Source organism: Sebastes fasciatus, chromosome 9 (genome assembly GCF_043250625.1).
Source record: "Sebastes fasciatus isolate fSebFas1 chromosome 9, fSebFas1.pri, whole genome shotgun sequence".
Lineage (NCBI taxonomy): Eukaryota > Metazoa > Chordata > Actinopteri > Perciformes > Sebastidae > Sebastes > Sebastes fasciatus.
Genome location: NC_133803.1, coordinates 811,315 through 830,762, shown reverse-complemented (window position 1 = coordinate 830,762; position 19,448 = coordinate 811,315). Strand labels below are relative to the sequence as shown.

The 19,448-nt window shown below is 43.6% G+C and overlaps 1 protein-coding gene and 1 long non-coding RNA gene across 4 annotated transcripts in view; both read left to right on the top strand.

Annotated features, from left to right (window-relative positions):
- Window positions 1-19,448, top strand: part of piezo1 (piezo type mechanosensitive ion channel component 1 (Er blood group)) — a 172,776-nt gene that overhangs the window by 102,107 nt on the left and 51,221 nt on the right. For all 3 annotated transcript variants that reach the window (XM_074645453.1, XM_074645454.1, XM_074645452.1), the window contains exons 26-32: window positions 763-859; window positions 1,209-1,374; window positions 11,080-11,169; window positions 12,151-12,233; window positions 12,970-13,038; window positions 13,146-13,240; window positions 14,981-15,125. In XM_074645453.1, coding sequence (XP_074501554.1) covers window positions 763-859; window positions 1,209-1,374; window positions 11,080-11,169; window positions 12,151-12,233; window positions 12,970-13,038; window positions 13,146-13,240; window positions 14,981-15,125 — 745 coding nt within the window. The remainder of the gene's footprint in view (window positions 1-762; window positions 860-1,208; window positions 1,375-11,079; window positions 11,170-12,150; window positions 12,234-12,969; window positions 13,039-13,145; window positions 13,241-14,980; window positions 15,126-19,448) is intronic.
- Window positions 5,382-6,304, top strand: LOC141773614 (uncharacterized). Its single transcript, XR_012595163.1, has 2 exons — window positions 5,382-5,668; window positions 5,918-6,304. It is a non-coding gene; the product is annotated as an uncharacterized LOC141773614 (long non-coding RNA).

Genomic DNA, 19,448 nt, shown 5'->3' with positions numbered 1-19,448 from the left:
TGGGTGAAGGTAAATTACAACGTTATCATGATGTGTTCAAATGTAATCTTGTAAAATTAAGTTTTTGGTGAGAAACTTGAATAAATCCAGTTGTTAGGAGATGTTTTCACATCACTATAAAATAGATAAAAGAGAATTATGACCTGTTTAACTTCCTAACACTTGCTCTAAGCAGCTTATAATACATAATTAAAACTACTGATGCCAAGATTTTTTTAATCAAAGTAAATATTTAAATAATCAAAATCAGTTGTGTGTTTTTATGCAATCAACCACTATAGATGACAATAACAAAGTACAGTACAGTACTGTGTACACTACCCTCCCTGCCCCGAAAAATAAGGCTCTCCCAGAAACTACAGTGTCATTTGAAAACTGGAATTAACCATGTATATGTTTTTTATGTCAAATATATTGAACACTGCATGAAAACAGAATTAAAATGTTATTCCTTCATTTAGTGCAGAGATTTCAAAAGTGGCAGATAAACATTCTGAGTGGCAGACGGACCTGCCACAGTGGCAGGACGAGAAGAGAGTTAATTTCAGACCCGGGTTAGGACCTACTTTTTGGGTACAACTTCAACCCCAAAGTACTATAGTACCACTACTACTGTTGATAATATCACTCTATTTTTTAGGATTATGAAATGCCATTGTTATGGAGTTTGAAGAGAAATATACACACATGCACGCAAGTAAAAAAACACTGAGTTGTGTATTTCTGTGTTTGTGTGTGTGTGTGTGTGTGTGTGTGTTTCAGATCCTGGCATGTGTGTTTGTGTTTGAGATGCAGAAGGGCTTCTGTTGGGTGATTCAACTCTTCAGCCTGGTCTGCACAGTCAAAGGATACTACGACCGTAAGTGCTTTAGTAATAATAATAATACACCACAATGGCCATGTATATATTAGGAATAATATTTATATCATTATGCAGAGGTGATGTATTATTGCATTGTGTTTCATACTGTATATTTTGGGATATTTGGTAGTGATTTGTTATTAAATAGTACAAAGAGGATCCACCTTTTCAGATAATTCTGGAACTGGAGCTTTCAGTATTAGATGGCTGTTTTATAGCTGTGATAGTCGTGTCTGTGAGGTAACAGCATTGACACCTGAGGGAAGCAGTTCCAGACGGTTGTGTTCTGCAGAATACCTTTTTGTCTAGGTATGTGTCATAGAGTGTGTTTGTTTTTTCCTGACAGCGAAAGCAGTGAGTGACAAGACGTGCAGCCTTCCAGTAGAAGAGGCCGGGATCATCTGGGACAGTATCTGTTTCCTCTTTCTGTTGCTGCAGAGGAGGGTCTTCCTCAGTTACTACTTCCTGCATGTGATGGCAGAGCTGCAGGCTTCTGCCAAACAAGCCTCGAGGTAAGACACGACGAACTGATGCAATGCTAGGGGTCAGCAGGTTATTAAAGAAAACACATAATGGTGTTATGTTTAAAAATACTTCACATCAAACAATCTGAGAAATAAACTCATGTCCACAGCACGACCCTAAACTGGGCTGAGACATCACACATAAACCAATAAATAGGACTTCACTTTAACGTTTCAGTATATCAATAGTATATGTCACAAAATAAACAATGTTTTTAGGGCTTTCAATTGTATGTCACTGTCTTCCTCACTGAATGGCGTTAGCTCATGTTTGACTTAACTTTCAGTTTAACAAAATAAAGTGACATTTATTCTATTATATGTCCTGTCAAGTTATTGTTCAAATATGTGCAGTTTCCCAAATTGAAAGAGATCAAAACATCCATCCGAAGACTGGAACTGGAATCCACACAATGACAAACAGCTTTTCCTTTTTTGCTCTTTTATTTTGTAGGTTGAGTTGAAAGTTCAGTTCATTTAGGAGTTATTATTAGCCATTATGTGAAAAAACTTTTAAATAGAAAAAAAATACAGAAAAGAAAATACTGTATACACATTATTACAAAATAAGTGTAATAAGAACAAGCAAGTTTTTTGAGACTTTGCAAAATTCATAAATCCTTATTTAATTTAATTTAATTCACACACTCATGTTAAATGCAAATAAGCAAGTGCCCACTGCTGCCACAGCTTTTGCCTTACCATAAAGGTAATATGTATATGTGTATTATATTATCTTATTTAATTACTATTTTTAATTATTTATTTAACCACAAAGTATTGTATAATTACGTTTGCGGTAATATTAAATCACGCAGTCATTTTAAACAAACATTTCCCATAAGCCCACGTATGCTAAAAGCCTAATCACCTACTCATAGCTTTATTATGAACCTCTCACCACATCTGTGACTGAATGTGAACCAGGATATACCCGCATTTAACAAACAATCATAATCATATTCACTCCCTTTAAAAAGGACACACAAGGGGGGGTTACAATTCCATTATAATGGTATAAAATAATAATAATAATTAAAGCTGCAAGCAGCGATGAACGGGCCCTCGCCCCTCCTTGCGCGTCGGGGATGCTGGCGGGACGCGGACCGACGCGGCCGGGCACGGTGAAGCCGAAACTCTGACGAGCGCCACGATGCCTGCCGCAAGGCTCTACGACAAGCGGTTCACGAGTTATGAAGGGGGGCGTGGCTAATGTGTAGGGGGCGGGGATAACAACACCAACTTAACAGGCACTCTCTGCTGAGTGATATAACACCTCCCACAAGACTCTACGACAAACGGATCATGAGTTATGAAAGGGGGCGGGGCTAATGTGTAGGGGGCGGGCATAACCTTCACCAATGAAACAGGCACTCTCTGCTGAGTGATATGACACCTCCCACAAGACTCTACGACAAACGGTTCATGAGTTATGAAAGGGGGCGGGGCTAATGTGTAGGGGGCGTGGCTATGACTATATTTTTGCATTTACATATAATCAGGACTGGACCCTTATCATACCTGAGAAATTTGGGGCAGATCGAACTATGTACAGTTGAGTTAGGGTTAACCCACTCTCTGCTGAGTGATATGACACATCCCACAAGACTCTACTATAAACGGTTCATGAGATATGAAAGGGGGCGGGGCTAACGTCTTGGGGCGGGGCTATGAGTATATTTTTTCATATACATGTCATCAGTACTGGACCACCATCATACCTGAGAGATTTGGGGCAGATCGGACTATGTACAGTTGAGTTACAATAACTGCCTGTTTCATGGCGAATGGCTCAAAATGGCCGCCACGCCACGGTCAGGTCGTTAAGTGAAAACTCACGATTTTAATAACTTTTCATCCTCAAGGTCTTAAGATGGTCCTGACCAAATATCAACTCGATCTGATTAAATCTGTAGGAGGAGTTCGTTAAAGTACGCGTCCTATAAAACGCTAAAAATTACATGAAATCCAATATGGCCGATTTCTGGGTGGGCGGAGCTAATGAAACCCAATGAGGAATATGTTTCAAATGATGAGTGGGATATGCATACCAAATTTCATGAATATCGGATCAACTTTGACAAAGTTAAGATTTCAACGCGTTAGGGGGCGCTATAGAGCCGGCTAAACACACTGAGCCTAATGGCTATACATTTACATAAAGTTCACAGGCGTCCATCATTTTGCCAAATTTCATGAGTTTTCGAGTATCCCAAGGGTGTCAAAGGCATGTTCAAAGGCTAAAAGACATAAGGGGGCGCTAGAGAGCCAACATGCCACGCCCAAGCAAAATTTCACCACTAAATCAAAGGAATTACGAGTTTGGATGTGCGTGTAAAGTTTCATGAGTTTTTGTGCATCCTAAAGTCCTCAAACATGTGTTCGTAAATTTTAAAAACACGCAGGAAGTCCAAGATCGCTGACTTCCTGTTTAACGAAAAAATCTCAAAATCATTTAATCCAGGTATGAGGGCGTGAGCAATGACATACTTGAATTTCGTGAAGATCGGAGTAACTTTGTCTGACAGCCTGCCATCATTAGGGGGCGCTATGGAGCCCTGCTGGAGACACCCGAGCCCAATCACTACAGAACTTTGCAATTTTCGCGACTTCTGATGCATATTCCAATTTTCATGAGTTTTTGGGGATGGAAAAGGTCCCAAAAACGCGATCTCGCAGCAGAAAAAGAATAACGAGAGCTGCACGCAGCTATGAAAGGGCCCTCGCCCCTGCGTGCATGTCGGGGGAACGCGCACGTCCGAGAACCCGCTGTCGTGCATTCCCGTGAAAGTCGGAAACTGCACGCAACAGTTAAGAGTGAATTTTCTGCTTGGAGCGTGTGGCGCTGGAAATGACGGTTCACGAGTTATGAAGGGGGGCGTGGCTAATGTGTAGGGGGCGGGCATAACATTCACCAATGAAACAGGAACTCTCTGCTGAGTTATATGACACTTCCCACAAGACTCTATGACAAACGGATCATGAGTTATGAAAGGGGGCGGGGCTAATGTGTAGGGGGCGGGCATAACCTTCACCAATGAAACAGGCACTCTCTGCTGAGTGATATGACACATCCCACAAGACTCTACTACAAACGGTTCATGAGATATGAAAGGGGGCGGGGCTAATGTGTAGGGGGCGGGCATAACATTTACCAATGAAACAGTAACTCTCTGCTGAGTGATATGACACTTCCCACAAGACTCTGCTACAAACGGATCATGAGTTATGAAAGGGGGCGGGGCTAATGTGTAGGGGGCGGGCATAACATTTACCAATGAAACAGGCACTCTCTGCTGAGTGATATGACACCTCCCGCAAGACTCTACGACAAACGGTTCATGAGTTATGAAAGGGGGCGGGGCTAATGTGTAGGGGGCGGGGCTACCCTTAACGAATAAAACAGGAACTCTCTGCTGAGTGATATGACACCTCCCATAAGCCTGTACGACAAACGGTTCATGAGATATGAAAGGGGGCGGGGCTAACGTCTTGGGGCGGGGCTATGAGTATATTTTTTCATATACATGTCATCAGTACTGGAGCAACATCATACCTGAGAGATTTGGGGCAGATCGGACTATGTACAGTTGAGTTACAATAACTGGCGAATGGCTCAAAATGGCCGCCACGCCACGGTCCGCTCGTTAAGTGAACACTCACCATTTTAATAACTTTTCATCCTCGAGGTCTTGAGATGGTCCTGACCAAATATCAACTCGATATGATCAAATCTGTAGGAGGAGTTCGTTAAAGTACGCGGCCTACAAAACCCCCCAGAAATGGGTGAAAAATGGGCAAAATCGCACATAAAATTCAATATGGCTGACTTCCTGTTGAGTTTTGGGCATACCTCCAAGAGGCTTTTTTGTTTCTCTCCACATCTTACATCTGTCTGCCAAATTTTGTACTTGTAGGTGAAACCGGAGCGCGGATATCAATTTTTCCATTTCATGGCGAATGGCTCAAAATGGCCGCCACGCCAAGGTCAGGTCGTTAAGTGAAAACTCACGATTTTAATAACTTTTCATCCTCAAGGTCTTAAGATGGTCCTGACCAAATTTCAACTCGATCTGATTAAATCTGTAGGAGGAGTTCGTTAAAGTACGCGGCCTATAAAACGAAAAAAATGACATGAAATCCAATATGGCGGACTTCTGGGTGGGCGGAGCTAATGAAACCCAATGAGGAATATGTTTCAAATGATGAGTGGGATATGCATACCAAATTTCATGAATATCGGATCAACTTTGACAAAGTTAAAATTTCAACGCGTTAGGGGGTGCTAGAGAGCCGGCTAAACACACTGAGCCTAATGGCTATGCAGTTACATAAAGTTCACAGGTGTCTATCATTTTGCCAAATTTTATGAGATTCCGAGTACCTAAAGGTATGTTCAAAATCTGAAAGACATAAGGGGGCGCTAGAGAGCCAACATGCCACGCCCAAGCAAAATTTCACCACTAAAATTAAGTAATTACTCGTTTGGATGTGTGTGTAAAGTTTCATGAAATTTTTGTGCATCCTAAAGTCTTCAAATATGCGTTCGTAAATTCTAAAATCACGCAGGAAGTCCAACATGGCTGACTTCCTGTTGGCCGAAGAAATCTCAAAATCATTTAATCCAGGTATGAGGGCGTGAGCAATGACATACTTGAATTTCGTGAAGATCGAAGAAACTTTCTCGGAAAAACTGCGTACGTTAGGGGGCGCTATGGAGCCCCCTGGAGAAACCCGAGCCCAGTCACTCCAGAACATTGAATTTCCCACCAGTTCTGACGCATACTCCACTTTTCGTGAGTTTTGGGGATGGCTAAGGTCGTCAAAAACGCGATCTAGTGGCAGAAAAATAATAATCTGCAGAAAAACAATAGGTTCCTTGCACTTCGTGCCAGGACACCGTTGGGTCCTGGCACTTTCGTGCTCGGGCCCTAATTAAAGCTGCAAGCAGCGATGAACGGGCCCTCGCCCCTCCTTGCGCGTCGGGGATGCTGGCGGGACGCGGACCGACGCGGCCGGGCACGGTGAAGCCGAAACTCTGACGAGCGCCACGATGCCTGCCGCAAGGCTCTACGACAAGCGGTTCACGAGTTATGAAGGGGGGCGTGGCTAATGTGTAGGGGGCGGGGATAACAACACCAACTTAACAGGCACTCTCTGCTGAGTGATATGACACCTCCCACAAGACTGTACGACAAACGGATCATGAGTTATGAAAGGGGGCGGGGCTAATGTGTAGGGGGCGGGCATAACCTTCACCAATGAAACAGGCACTCTCTGCTGAGTGATATGACACCTCCCACAAGACTCTACGACAAACGGTTCATGAGTTATGAAAGGGGGCGGGGCTAATGTGTAGGGGGCATGGCTATGACTATATTTTTGCATTTACATATAATCAGGACTGGACCCTTATCATACCTGAGAAATTTGGGGCAGATCGAACTATGTTCAGTTGAGTTAGGGTTAACCCACTCTCTGCTGAGTGATATGACACATCCCACAAGACTACTATAAACGGTTCATGAGATATGAAAGGGGGCGGGGCTAACGTCTTGGGGCGGGGCTATGAGTATATTTTTTCATGTACATGTCATCAGTACTGGACCACCATCATACCTGAGAGATTTGGGGCAGATCGGACTATGTACAGTTGAGTTACAATAACTGCCTGTTTCATGGCGAATGGCTCAAAATGGCCGCCACGCCACGGTCCGCTCGTTAAGTGAACACTCACCATTTTAATAACTTTTCATCCTCAAGGTCTTCAGATGGTCCTGACCAAATTTCAAGTCGATCTGATCAAATCTGTAGGAGGAGTTCGTTAAAGTACGCGGCCTACAAAACCCCCCAGAAATGGGCGAAAAATGGGCAAAATCGCACATAAAATTCAATATGGCTGACTTCCTGTTGAGTTTTGGGCATACCTCCAAGAGGCTTTTTTGTTTCTCTCCACATCTTACATCTGTCTACCAAATTTTGTACTTGTAGGTGAAACCGGAGCGCGGATATCAATTTTTCCATTTCATGGCGAATGGCTCAAAATGGCCGCCACGCCACGGTCAGGTCGTTAAGTGAAAACTCACGATTTTAATAACTTTTCATCCTCAAGGTCTTAAGATGGTCCTGACCAAATATCAACTCGATCTGATTAAATCTGTAGGAGGAGTTCGTTAAAGTACGCGGCCTATAAAACGCTAAAAATGACATGAAATCCAATATGGCCGACTTCTGGGTGGGCGGAGCTAATGAAACCCAATGAGGAATATGTTTCAAATGATGAGTGGGATATGCATACCAAATTTCATGAATATCGGATCAACTTTGACAAAGTTAAAATTTCAACGCGTTAGGGGGCGCTATAGAGCCGACTAAACACACTGAGCCTAATGGCTATACATTTAAATAAAGTTCACAGGTGTCTATCATTTTGCCAAATTTCATGAGTTTTCGAGTATCCCAAGGGTGTCAAAGGCATGTTCAAAGGCTAAAAGACATAAGGGGGCGCTAGAGAGCCAACATGCCACGCCCAAGCAAAATTTCACCACTAAATCAAAGGAATTACGAGTTTGGATGTGCGTGTAAAGTTTCATGAGTTTTTGTGCATCCTAAAGTCCTCAAACATGTGTTCGTAAATTTTAAAAACACGCAGGAAGTCCAAGATCGCTGACTTCCTGTTTGCCGAAAAAATCTCAAAATCATTTAATCCAGGTATGAGGGCGTGAGCAATGACATACTTGAATTTCGTGAAGATCGGAGTAACTTTGTCTGACAGCCTGCCATCATTAGGGGGCGCTATGGAGCCCTGCTGGAGACACCCGAGCCCAATCACTACAGAACTTTGCAATTTTCGCGACTTCTGATGCATATTCCAATTTTCATGAGTTTTTGGGAATGGAAAAGGTCCCAAAAACGCGATCTCGCAGCAGAAAAAGAATAATTAAAGCTGCAAGCAGCGATGAACGGGCCCTCGCCCCTACTTGCGCGTCGGGGATGCTGGCGGGACGGCGACCGAGGCGGCCGGGCACCGTGAAGCCGAAACTCTGACGAGCGCCACGACGCCTGCCGCAAGGCTCTACGACAAGCGGTTCACGAGTTATGAAGGGGGGCGTGGCTAATGTGTAGGGGGCGGGGATAACAACACCAACTTAACAGGCACTCTCTGCTGAGTGATATGACACCTCCCACAAGACTCTACGACAAGCGGTTCACGAGTTATGAAGGGGTGCGTGGCTAATGTGTAGGGGGCGGGGATAACAACACCAACTTAACAGGCACTCTCTGCTGGGCGATATAACACCTCCCACAAGACGTGGCCGGCCGGTCTGTTTGAGTTTTCTGAGGTGGGGTGTGAACCAGGGGGAGGAGGTGTTGAATGAAACAGTTTTGGTTCTCAGGGGGGCCAGTGAGTTGAGGGAGGCAGACAGGGTGGAGTTAAGGTGGTTGGTAAGATCATCGGGTGAGGTGAGGGGTGGGTCCAGGTGGAGGGCAGCAGATAGCAGGTTGGAGAGATGGAGGGGATCAATGGACTTAGTGTTGCGGAATGATATGACTCAGGGGAGTTCCAGACGGGGTGTTGGGGAAGGGATTGTGAATTGGATGAGTTTGTGATCAGAAAGGGGAAAGGGGGAGGGGTGGATGTTCAGAACCGGGACGTTGACAGAGCAGACGAGATCTAAAATATGGCCTTTAATTTGTGTGGGGAAGGTGATGTGCTGGGCGAGGTTGAAGTTGTCCAGTAGAGTGGAGAAATCAGAGGCAAGTTTACAGGTGGGGGAGTCCATGTGGATGTTGAAGTCGCCCAGTAGCAGTGGGGGTAAGGGAGGGATGATGCTAGGGTGAGGAGTTCAGACAGATCGGAGAGGAAGGAGGAATTTGGTTTAGGTGGGCAATAAATGAGGATGACTGTGGTGGAGCAGGTTTTGAAGGCGAGGGACTCGAATGAGGTGACTGTAGGGAAAGTGAGTTCTGTGGTCCTGAGGTTCCGGTTGAATAATACTGCGAGGCCCCCTCCACGACGGGAGGGGCGGGGTTTACCGAGGTAGCCGAAGCTGGGGGGGAGGGGGGTGCTTGGTTGAGGGAGAAGAAGTCATTGGGTTGTTGCCAGGTTTCAGTGAGCAGGAGGAAGTCCAGTGAATTGTCCAGGATGAGTTCATGGAGGATGGGGGCTTTGTTGTTGAGTGATCGGGTGTTGAGGAGGGCAAAGTTGGGTGAGTGGGAGGGTGGTGTGATGGGGGCACGCTGGAGAGGTTGGAGGTTTGCTAGGTTCACAGTGCGGCGGGCCGCAGTGGAGGGGGGGCGAATGGTTTGGATGTTGTAAGTCTGGGTGGTGGGGGTAATGGATGACTGGAGATGATGGTTATGTTTGGGGCCACAGTGAAGGTAGCGTTTACAGATGAGGATTCCAGCAGATTGAGCAGAGGAGAGAGCAGTGGAGGATAACCTGTAGTTTTTTATAAGGCGGAGGAGTTGACAGCGAGAGTAGGGGAGGGGAGGGGAGGAGGTATTGAGGGGACAAAACAAATGTGGGAACCAGGGGAATCCTTTGAATAGCAGGGGGGGTTGTGTAAGAGGGGTGAGTAGGGTTGATGGTTCCATTGTTTAGCAGGCGGGTTAGCGGTTAGCAGGCGGTGAGAGGGACGGTAGAGGCAGCACAGGGTAGCGTTAGACAGGAGGGGGGCCGTTGGTACTCACGGTACAGATGGATACAGGTGGTGAGGAGAACAGCCAGATGATTATTGTAATTCCAGTGGTGGAGTGTCCGGGAGGAGTGGAGAGGGACAGAGAAACATGCAGGGCAGCTCCACTAGCGAGTTAGCGGCTAACCGGCTAGCTAGCGAGGAGAGTGGAGCGAATGGGAGCACAGGGAAAACCAAAAGACGGAAAACAAGAGTGAGAACGAGACGGAACATAACAAAACTCAGGAGAACAGTGAAGAAACAGCCACAAAACAAAACAAAACGAGAAGAAAGACAGCTGACAGAGGGAGAAGCGGCAGTCAGGCCACGCCAGCAGTACTCGCCCACCGGCACAAACACAAACACACTCCCGTACGGAGGCCGCAAGAATATAATCACTTCATGTTGTTGTTTTTTTATTTAACCTTTATTTAACCAGGAGTAAAAACTCATTGAGATTAAAAATCTCTTTTCCAAGAGTGTCCTGGCCATGATAGGCAGCAGCACAGTTACACGGTCGCAGACATAAAACAAACATAACAATTTAAAAACAAAGACAAATTACAGAATCATAAGGTATCAAAAACATTCATCAGCATTCAAGACATCTGCAGCCAGATGTGCTTGTTTCCAAATCTTTTAGAAGCACTTTAAAGACATTCAGTGAGGCCAGCTCTCCAAGAGATTCAGTGGCTTAGATTTAGCATTTGTGTCAGCATTTAAAACAAGTTTTAATCCACACGGGGTGCTTCGTGCTCCGTCAAGTCACTTTCATCATGGACAAGAAATGCAGTTCATAATGTTCTGTCACCATGAGGCGATGGGCATCAGCATCAGTGAAAACCACATCTGGTTATTTATTAGTTCCCTTCAGATTGCTAATTTCAAGAACAGGCTGATAGATCCCAAATGTACAGAATCCTATAATTAATGTGACACCCTTTCTTTGTTAATTGAGATGTAGCTGCTGATATTGGCTGGTTACTTACTGATGACATCTGTTTCTTCCTTCCAGGGGCTTTGAGCTCTTCAGAGCCAGTATTGTGAAGAACATTGAGTTCCACCAACAAGCTGAGAGGAAATCTCTGTCACAGCTCAAGAGATCGTAAGTGTTCACCGTACAGTGAGTGGGAGTAGCAGCGTAATGTTGCATCAATGAAGGAGTGGAAATGGCTGGGGGGGGGGCTTTCTTCCTACACTGCTGGCTGTAGAGATCCTCTATGTCCACTTTTTAAATAATGAACTCAAGATTTTGTGTAAGTACCGAATTGAATGGATATTGTTTGAAGTTCAAACATAATAATGTAAATATGTAATATAACATAATGTATAACTCTCTGTCCACCTGGCTGCAAAACCAAATACCACTGAGAGGAACTGAGAGGAGCTGAAAATATAGATATTTTTAAACGTAAACTAAAAACCCGTCTATTTAATCTGGCTTTTATGTAGTGTTTTATAGTTTTAAATTTTATGTTTTTTATTGTTTATACTTATATTATTTATCGTCATCATTATAGTTTATTCTACTCTATTTTATTTAATCAACATTTTATTGCTGATCATTATTATCTCTTTTATTCTATTTTATTTTATTAAAATTGTATTATTTTAATACAATCTGCTTATTTTGTGTAGTTAAATAATTTGTATTTATTTATTTTTATTGTTATTTTTATTTCGTTGTATTTTATTTATCTTTTATTATCTTAAATACCCATCTCTTATTGCGTTGTTATTCAATGAACTTTTATATTGGTTGTTTTGGTGCATTAGTCCCTAAATCCATTTTTAACACTCATTTGAAACACATTTTTGTCAATCGTCTGTACAGCACTTTGAATTGCATTTGACCTGTTTGAAAGGTGCTATATAAATAAAGTTTGATTGATTGATTGATTAATCAAAAGATCCTCACCAAATTGAATTAGTGGATTGGATGTGGCACCTGTCCAAAATACACCATGACACCAGGTAGATATAGAATACATAGCTTTACTTTAGCCCACAGCAAATATTATAAGTAGAGAGTTAAAGTTGAATTATTCTGTCTCCTGAGCATCCTTTTCCTGTCCTCTGCTTTCAGGATGCAGAGAATTCGCTCCAAGCAGCAGAAGCACAGAGACGGACACAAAACAAGTGAATGTTCTACCAAGAGTCCGACTGCTGGTAGGACTCACTAGTAAACTGACTGACTGGAAACATGTGTTCCACCATGTCTGCCATGTCTCTGGGCCCCTCAGGGTTAAATCAGTGTAATAATCAGCAGTGAAGTGCATCATTCGTCAAGTTTATTTATATTTTACACTCAACATGACGTAAGCTCATAAAACAACACTGATATGTGTTCTTCCTGTCATTCCTTCTGTCTGTCTTCATTATTTCTTCAACTGATCTGAAAATGTCAAAATACCAGAAACTGGAAATACAAGGATTTCATGTGACAGTGAACTAAACTGTACTGTTCTTCACAAAGATACTCATTAAATACTACTATACTACTATAATACTATAATAGTAATACTCATACTAAACCACTCCTTGCTAATGCTATGACACGTCTGCTTCTACGTAAAGCTGCATGAATCCATGTTTCACCACTAGAAGGAAGAAGAACTCCAAAGCAAGCTGAGAGACTCACAACCCTGATATATTAATAATATAATAATATTAATAAACAAAAGTGATTATATTATCACCCTATTATGTTGTTCTTGCTAATCTTAAAGGCCAAATATGCCATGAAATCTGCTGGGCACATTCATGATGAACCATTTCATTGGAATGATCCCATGGCCTTTACTTTAGCACCACCCTCAGGTTACATTTAGGATTTTAAAACCAATCACATCATTGTCCTGTGCAGTACTTCCTCCAATTTAGACCTTCTCTTGTTTCCTTCCAGAGAGCCAGACAGACAAGAAGAGTTCCAGGAAGAGAAAGTGGCACCAGCCATGGTTGGACCACGCTAAAGGTACGACAAACACAAGACAAGCTGCTGATGGCTGAAAACATGCTGTAGAACTAAAGTAGTCTTTCTGATCTAACTTCAGATAATCTCTGTGTTTCTTCTACTCACAGTGCTCCACTCAGGAGAATACTACCTGTTTGAATCAGACAGTGAGGATGAAGAGGAGTCTGAAGAACAGAAGCCTCAGAAACAGACTGCCTCTCAGGTCAGACACACGACTCATTCACTAAATGTACTTACTTATATATGATATATCCATGTACCATTTCTATGGGAGTCAATCTTGATGATTGTCATCATGCATGCCAACAGTTTACTCAGCAGCTTGTGGAGAAACTCAGCAATGTGGCTACAACATGACCATAGACGGTCCGTTGGCAGGTCTAATGCTGCAGTAGACAGTTCTAAAGCTGTGGAGTCAAAGGTCCATAATATCTGCTTTTAAACAACTGACTGATACTTGGAAAGAGAGATAACTGGTTGCTCTGTGTGTTCAGTCGTAAGGCATAATGTGTCGGGTGCTCTTGGAAAACGGGGAAAAAAACAGGAAGGCAATCTAGGCACTTCAAAATATTCAAAATATCAAAAAAGTGAATAAGAGAATATATTAAAAAGCCTTTATGGGAGTGGCAAAATCATTTAAAAAGCCAACATGTTTGGACCACTGTAGGTCTTCGTCAGGGCTTACTAACAAACAGACAAGGTGGATGTGGCCTCACCTACTGTGTATGGTATCAACAACCAATGGGAGGCAATCACATGATCATCATGGTATAACAAAATATTACAAAATATCAAAGAGATAACACAGAAACAAGTAATTCATGTCCTTCATTAAGGAAACTACTGATACTTTACAACAGAGGCTGCAAAGCAAACATAGGAGCCTATACAGAAAAACAAAAATTTATAGAATATTTTTTATTATTATTTGTTATTACTCACAGAAAGCATGTAAATTATAATACTTTAAGGCATCCAGTCAATGGATCCAAAAAGTCTCCCTCCGCTAAAATTTTTCAGAATCAAAATCAGAATCAGAATGGTGTTTATTGCCAGGTGTAAGAGGTATACACTAGGAATTTGCTTTGGTTTTGTTGGTGCAAGTTAAACAGTATAATAACAAAAGAATAGATAAAAACGTTAGAATAAAATAAGAATAAAAAAAAATGAAATTCTACCAATATACAATATACAAAATAAGCTATAAACAAAATAAACATGATATAAACAGATAGTGCAAATATTGCCGGTGTGCAAACAATCAGGTACCAGAGGGAGAGAGAGGGATACAGTAGGGGGGTGGTATTGAGAGTGTATGAGAGAGTCAACCTATCTCCCCCCCACCAGCGGTTTAATGTGTTCGATGCCCTCTATGCGTAACAAAGATTCATTAGCACCGTGATACTCATTAAAGTGTCTAGCCATGGGGGGTAGTCGCGATTCCTGACTCTGATGGCGATCTCTCAGGCGTCTTTTTGTGCGATCTATGTAGAAAAAGCCCTCCTCACATGGGCAAGACAGGCGGTATATGACAAAGCTAGTATTACAGTTAATGAAATCACTTTGTTTATTGGTTTTATCTGAGTTAACGTCAGCAAAATATTTAGTTTTTCATCATATTTTCACAGTGAGGGCAATGCATGCATGAGTCTGTCCCAAAGAGTAGGGCCGCGTCTAAAAGAAACAATAGGGGGTTCAGGAAAAACTTGACTCAACACGGTGTCGCTCTCAACAATGGCCCAGTTGTTTTTAATCATGCGTTTGGTCTGTTCAGCATGAGACTGATGTGCAGGCTCACGTCTGATGTTTTTCGACTGATACTGTTTATACGGTATATAGTTGCAGTTGTTGAAATGTGTAACACTGCTATGGTTAACGCGCTGTGTTGAAACTCTGATTTTCATATGTTTTATTGTTGATGATTTTGGTTTTTCCCCCTCAGTTGGCGTACCAGGCGTGGGTGAGCAGTGTGAAAACAGCTTTAAGAGAACGTCAGAGACACCAGAGACAGCTGAGGAAGATGGAGAGAAAAGAGAAAGAGAAAGAGGGGAGAGTGGAGTCACAACAGGAGGCGTTTTCTGTGATAGGTTAGATATTCTTACATCCTTCCCTTCTTTATTACCATGGTGACAGCAGTGCATGCAGAGGCAGTGGCTCGTGTTTCCCTTAAACTTCGCTACATTATTGTTTTGATTTGTTATCTTTTCACCTTTATTACTGAAGCACATATTGCCTATGTCCGAAAAACACTCCTCAACATCAGAGAAGGAAGCGAAGGGATTGAATTAAGTTCAGCAAGGACTTTGAGACAATCGCTGTCCACAACATCTTCCTACCAGCCAGTCAGACCTGCTGGACCAAACGCCAACGAGAGCAACGTGACTGCCCCAGAAAGAGAGGGAAGAGAGCCGGGAGAAGAGCTAGGACCTGAGGCTACTCCACCACCCAGCCTGCTCCTGGCTGATGTCCAGTCTCAGGATAATCAAATGGCTGAAATGAGACTTCCTCCTGATGCTAATTCAAATGCTGGTGATTTAAATCAAGCAGACCTCAGATCTGTTTTACCTAAATTCTACCAGTGTGTCCACACCCCCACCACAATACCCTGGACCATTTTTACATGAACATTCCTTGCACCTACAAAGCCCTCCCACGCCCCAACTTTGGACAACATTTCCCTGCTTCTCCTGCTGATTTACTCCCAGCTGATTAAAAGGGTCAAACCATCAGAAAAAAAGGAATGGAGAGATGAGGGCCCTATCCAGTCCAGTGACAAAGAAGCATACAACACTGCCAGAGCAAGACTGAAAGCATCAAAGAGACTGGAAGAGATGAGACCTCAACACCAACAACATCAACAATGTGGCAGGTGATCTAGAATATCACCGGCTACAAAAGCAGGAGTGCCCCCATCATGTTGAGGTCACGTTACCAGATGAGCTTAACACCTTTTATGTTCACTTTGATCAAGTGTGCCCCGCCTCCAGAAGACAGGTCACTGTCAGTATCCACAGCGGATGTGAGAAAATACCTGATGTGAGTGAATATGAGTAAAGGTGCTCGGCCTCATAACATCCCTGGCCATGTACGAAGAACATGTGCCGACCAGCTAGTTGATGTCATGACCATAGACTGTATTTAAGAAGTGGACGTAGTCACTGTGACATCACCCGTTGGTTTGAAGCCTTGAGTTCTGCATTTTTGGGCGTCGCCATCTTGGTTTTATGCAACCAGAAGTGACACGAGAGGGTGGAGCTCAGTAAAACTGAATGCTGTACACATATAAATGCGACCAAAATGTTACAGTTAACTTTGATGAAGTGAAAACACACTGTGAAAGTGTTAAAGGTGTAAGACGAAAACACGGAAAACTCCCAGACCGGACAACGCCGTGGTAGCGACCTGTCAATCACAAGGTAGCCTTGAAGAAGACTTGAAACTAGTGATTGAGACCATAAACTCATGTTTACAATGTTTACTGAGGTAATAAATCAAGAGAGAAGTAGGCTCATTTTCTCATAGACTTCTATACAATCTGACTCTATAGTTTACTGAGTACCTTTTTCACCAGCCTGATCAATCTTTCCCACATTCCTCCAAAGTGGGTTCCACATGGGGGTTTGAAAAACCACTTGACTTGACTGGTCAGCACTCAGCAGTGCATCCTGAATCTTTTGGTGATCCAGCTGGATCAAAGCAGCCTAAAGTTCTTTCTGAGGTACCCCAATCTGTGCGGATGGTGCAGGAGTCTGTATCCAAAGTGCTCGACAGCTCGACAAACCAGGCGGGTAAATGTTTCCTCCCATCGTTTCACGTGTGCTCAACCTCCTTCAACCTCTATGGGTCCAAAATAATCAATGCCCACATGAGAGAAGGGTGGGAGATCTGGAGTTATACCATCTCCTGGTAAGTCTCCCCAACTCTTGCTTGCATGCGTCTGCAGAAAACACAAGACTTTATGATTTTCCTGGCTGAGGAGTTGTTTGGCAGAAGGTAGCCAGAATGTTTGGCCTAGACTGGAGAGCATGTGGTTCCTTCCTGAGTGCCCAACCTGCTGATGGATATCATGCAAAATCAATTTGAATACATTTGAGTCTCTGGGACGAATAATCCGGTTTTTCAAGCCGACTGGCAAAGCTGCTTCACTTATCCGTTCTCCAATCCTGAGGGACAATGAGATTGCCTTCATCAACAATCGGATCCAGTTTGGGTATGGAGCTAAGAGTACATTCTGAATCAAAGTAAAACTGTTGTTTATAGCAAATGATTGACTTCTCTGCTTCGTCCAAGTCCTCCACAGATAACACTTTTTGTCCATCTGTCAGTTTGGGGTCAGTCATAAGAACCTTTGCCTTCTGACTTCGAAGCTGCAGGAGTTTTTTAAGCTTTAACAACCATCCAACAAAGAGTAGTGTTCAATAAGGTTACTAGTTGCACTGCTCTTCATGTACAACCAATTTACAGTGATGTCTTTCTTTACCTCTGGATCACTTGGAGAGATGTAGCCAAGGGTTGTCAGTTTCTTTTTTTGACAGGAAGTCAGGGTCAGTTAACCATCTGATGGAATCCAAGAACGGTTCTATATGCAATCCACGTGAGGAATCGTCCGCTGGATTGTCCCTGGAACTTACATGCCTACATTGTTTTTCTGGGGACAGGTTATGGATCACTGCAATCCTATTGGCAATGTAAGTGTAAAGAAGATTCCATATCCTTTCATGTATTTTCTACCTCAGTTTATGTTGCTTGAATATCTATGCCTTGGTTTATATCATTACCTATCCTTTTGCTAAGTCCCGCCTATGGTGCATTTCTATTGGCTGAGTAGCCTGTCAATCAATCATCCGTAGCAGAGGTAAATCGTCTCCTTTTTCTGTTGCTCTGGAGAGTTCCGTGACAAGTGAGCTGTCACAGTAGTTGAGCTACGTAATTAGTACTGCACAGTTTGGACATTTTGGACAGTGAGAGCCTGTGTGCGTCTATTGAGAAGTAAGTTTCCTTTTTCTGTTTGAAGATATGTCTTAAGTTGCTACATGAGGGATGCATAATTGTTAGCCATGCTCGTTAGCAGAGTTAGCTCTGTATCGACTGTGTTTATGTTTCATGCAATGTGTAGTAATGCTGTACGTAGTGTTATGGAATGAAATGGTGATGTTTAGAAGCCAAGAGGGCGCTGCCTAGTAGAGCCATGTGTTCATAAGAGATAGTGCATTGGGGTGGCAGTTTCTGTTAAAACAAGACACAAACCAAGGTAACAACTTGTCTTTCAAGTAAATTTAATAAAAAAGCATATATTAATAAGAAAAGCATCTGCAGATGGACTCACGAGCACAGCCACCTGAGTGGCAAGTGAACCCTGAACACAAGAGTAGTCAGTATTTATACATACTAAAGCATATCACACAGATAAGTGCAAAGAAGAGAAAGATAGAAGTTAATCATTAAGTCAGCACAGAACAGACAACAGAGCATCACAAGACATAACAAGTACTTCAGCCCTCTGTTGTTTACAGTCCATCCATCCATCCATCTTCAACCGCTTATCCAGGATCGGGTCGCGGTGGCAACAGCTCCAGCAGGGGACCCCAAACTTCCCTTTCCGGGGCCACATTAACCAGCTCTGACTGGGGGATCCTGAGGCGTTCCCAGGCCAGAGTAGAGATATAATCTCTCCACCTAGTCCTGGGTCCATCCTCCTGAGGAAACCCATTTCGGCCGCTTGTACCCGCGATCTCGTTCTTTCGGTCATGACCCAACCCTCATGACCATAGGTGAGAGTAGGAACGAAGATTGACCGGTAGATCGAGAGCTTTGCCTTCCGGCTCAGCTCTCTTTTCGTCACAACGGTGCGGTGAAGCGAATGCAATACCGCCCCGCTGCTCCAATTCTCCGACCAATCTCACGCTCCATAGTCCCCTCACTCGCGAACAAGACCCCAAGGTACTTGAACTCCTTTACTTGGGGTAAGGACTCATTCCCTACCTGGAGTAGGCAATCCATCGGTTTCCTGCTGAGAACCATGGCCTCAGATTTAGAGGTGCTGATCCTCATCCAGACCGCGTCACACTCGGCTGCGAACCGATCCAGTGAGTGCTGGAGGTCGCAGACCGATGATGCCAACAGGACCACATCATCTGCAAAAAGCAGCGATGAGATCCCCAGTACACCGAACTGCAAACCCACCTCCCCCCGACTACGCCTCGATATCCTGTCCGTGAATATCACGAACAGGATTGGTGACAAAGCGCAGCCCTGGCGGAGGCCAACCCCACCGGAAACGAGTCCGACTTGTTGCCGAGGACACGAACACAGCTCTCGCTTTGGGCGTACAGGGATTGGATGGCCCTGAGAAGTGCCCCCCTCACCCCATACTCCCGCAGCACCCCCCACAGTATCTCCCGGGGGACCCG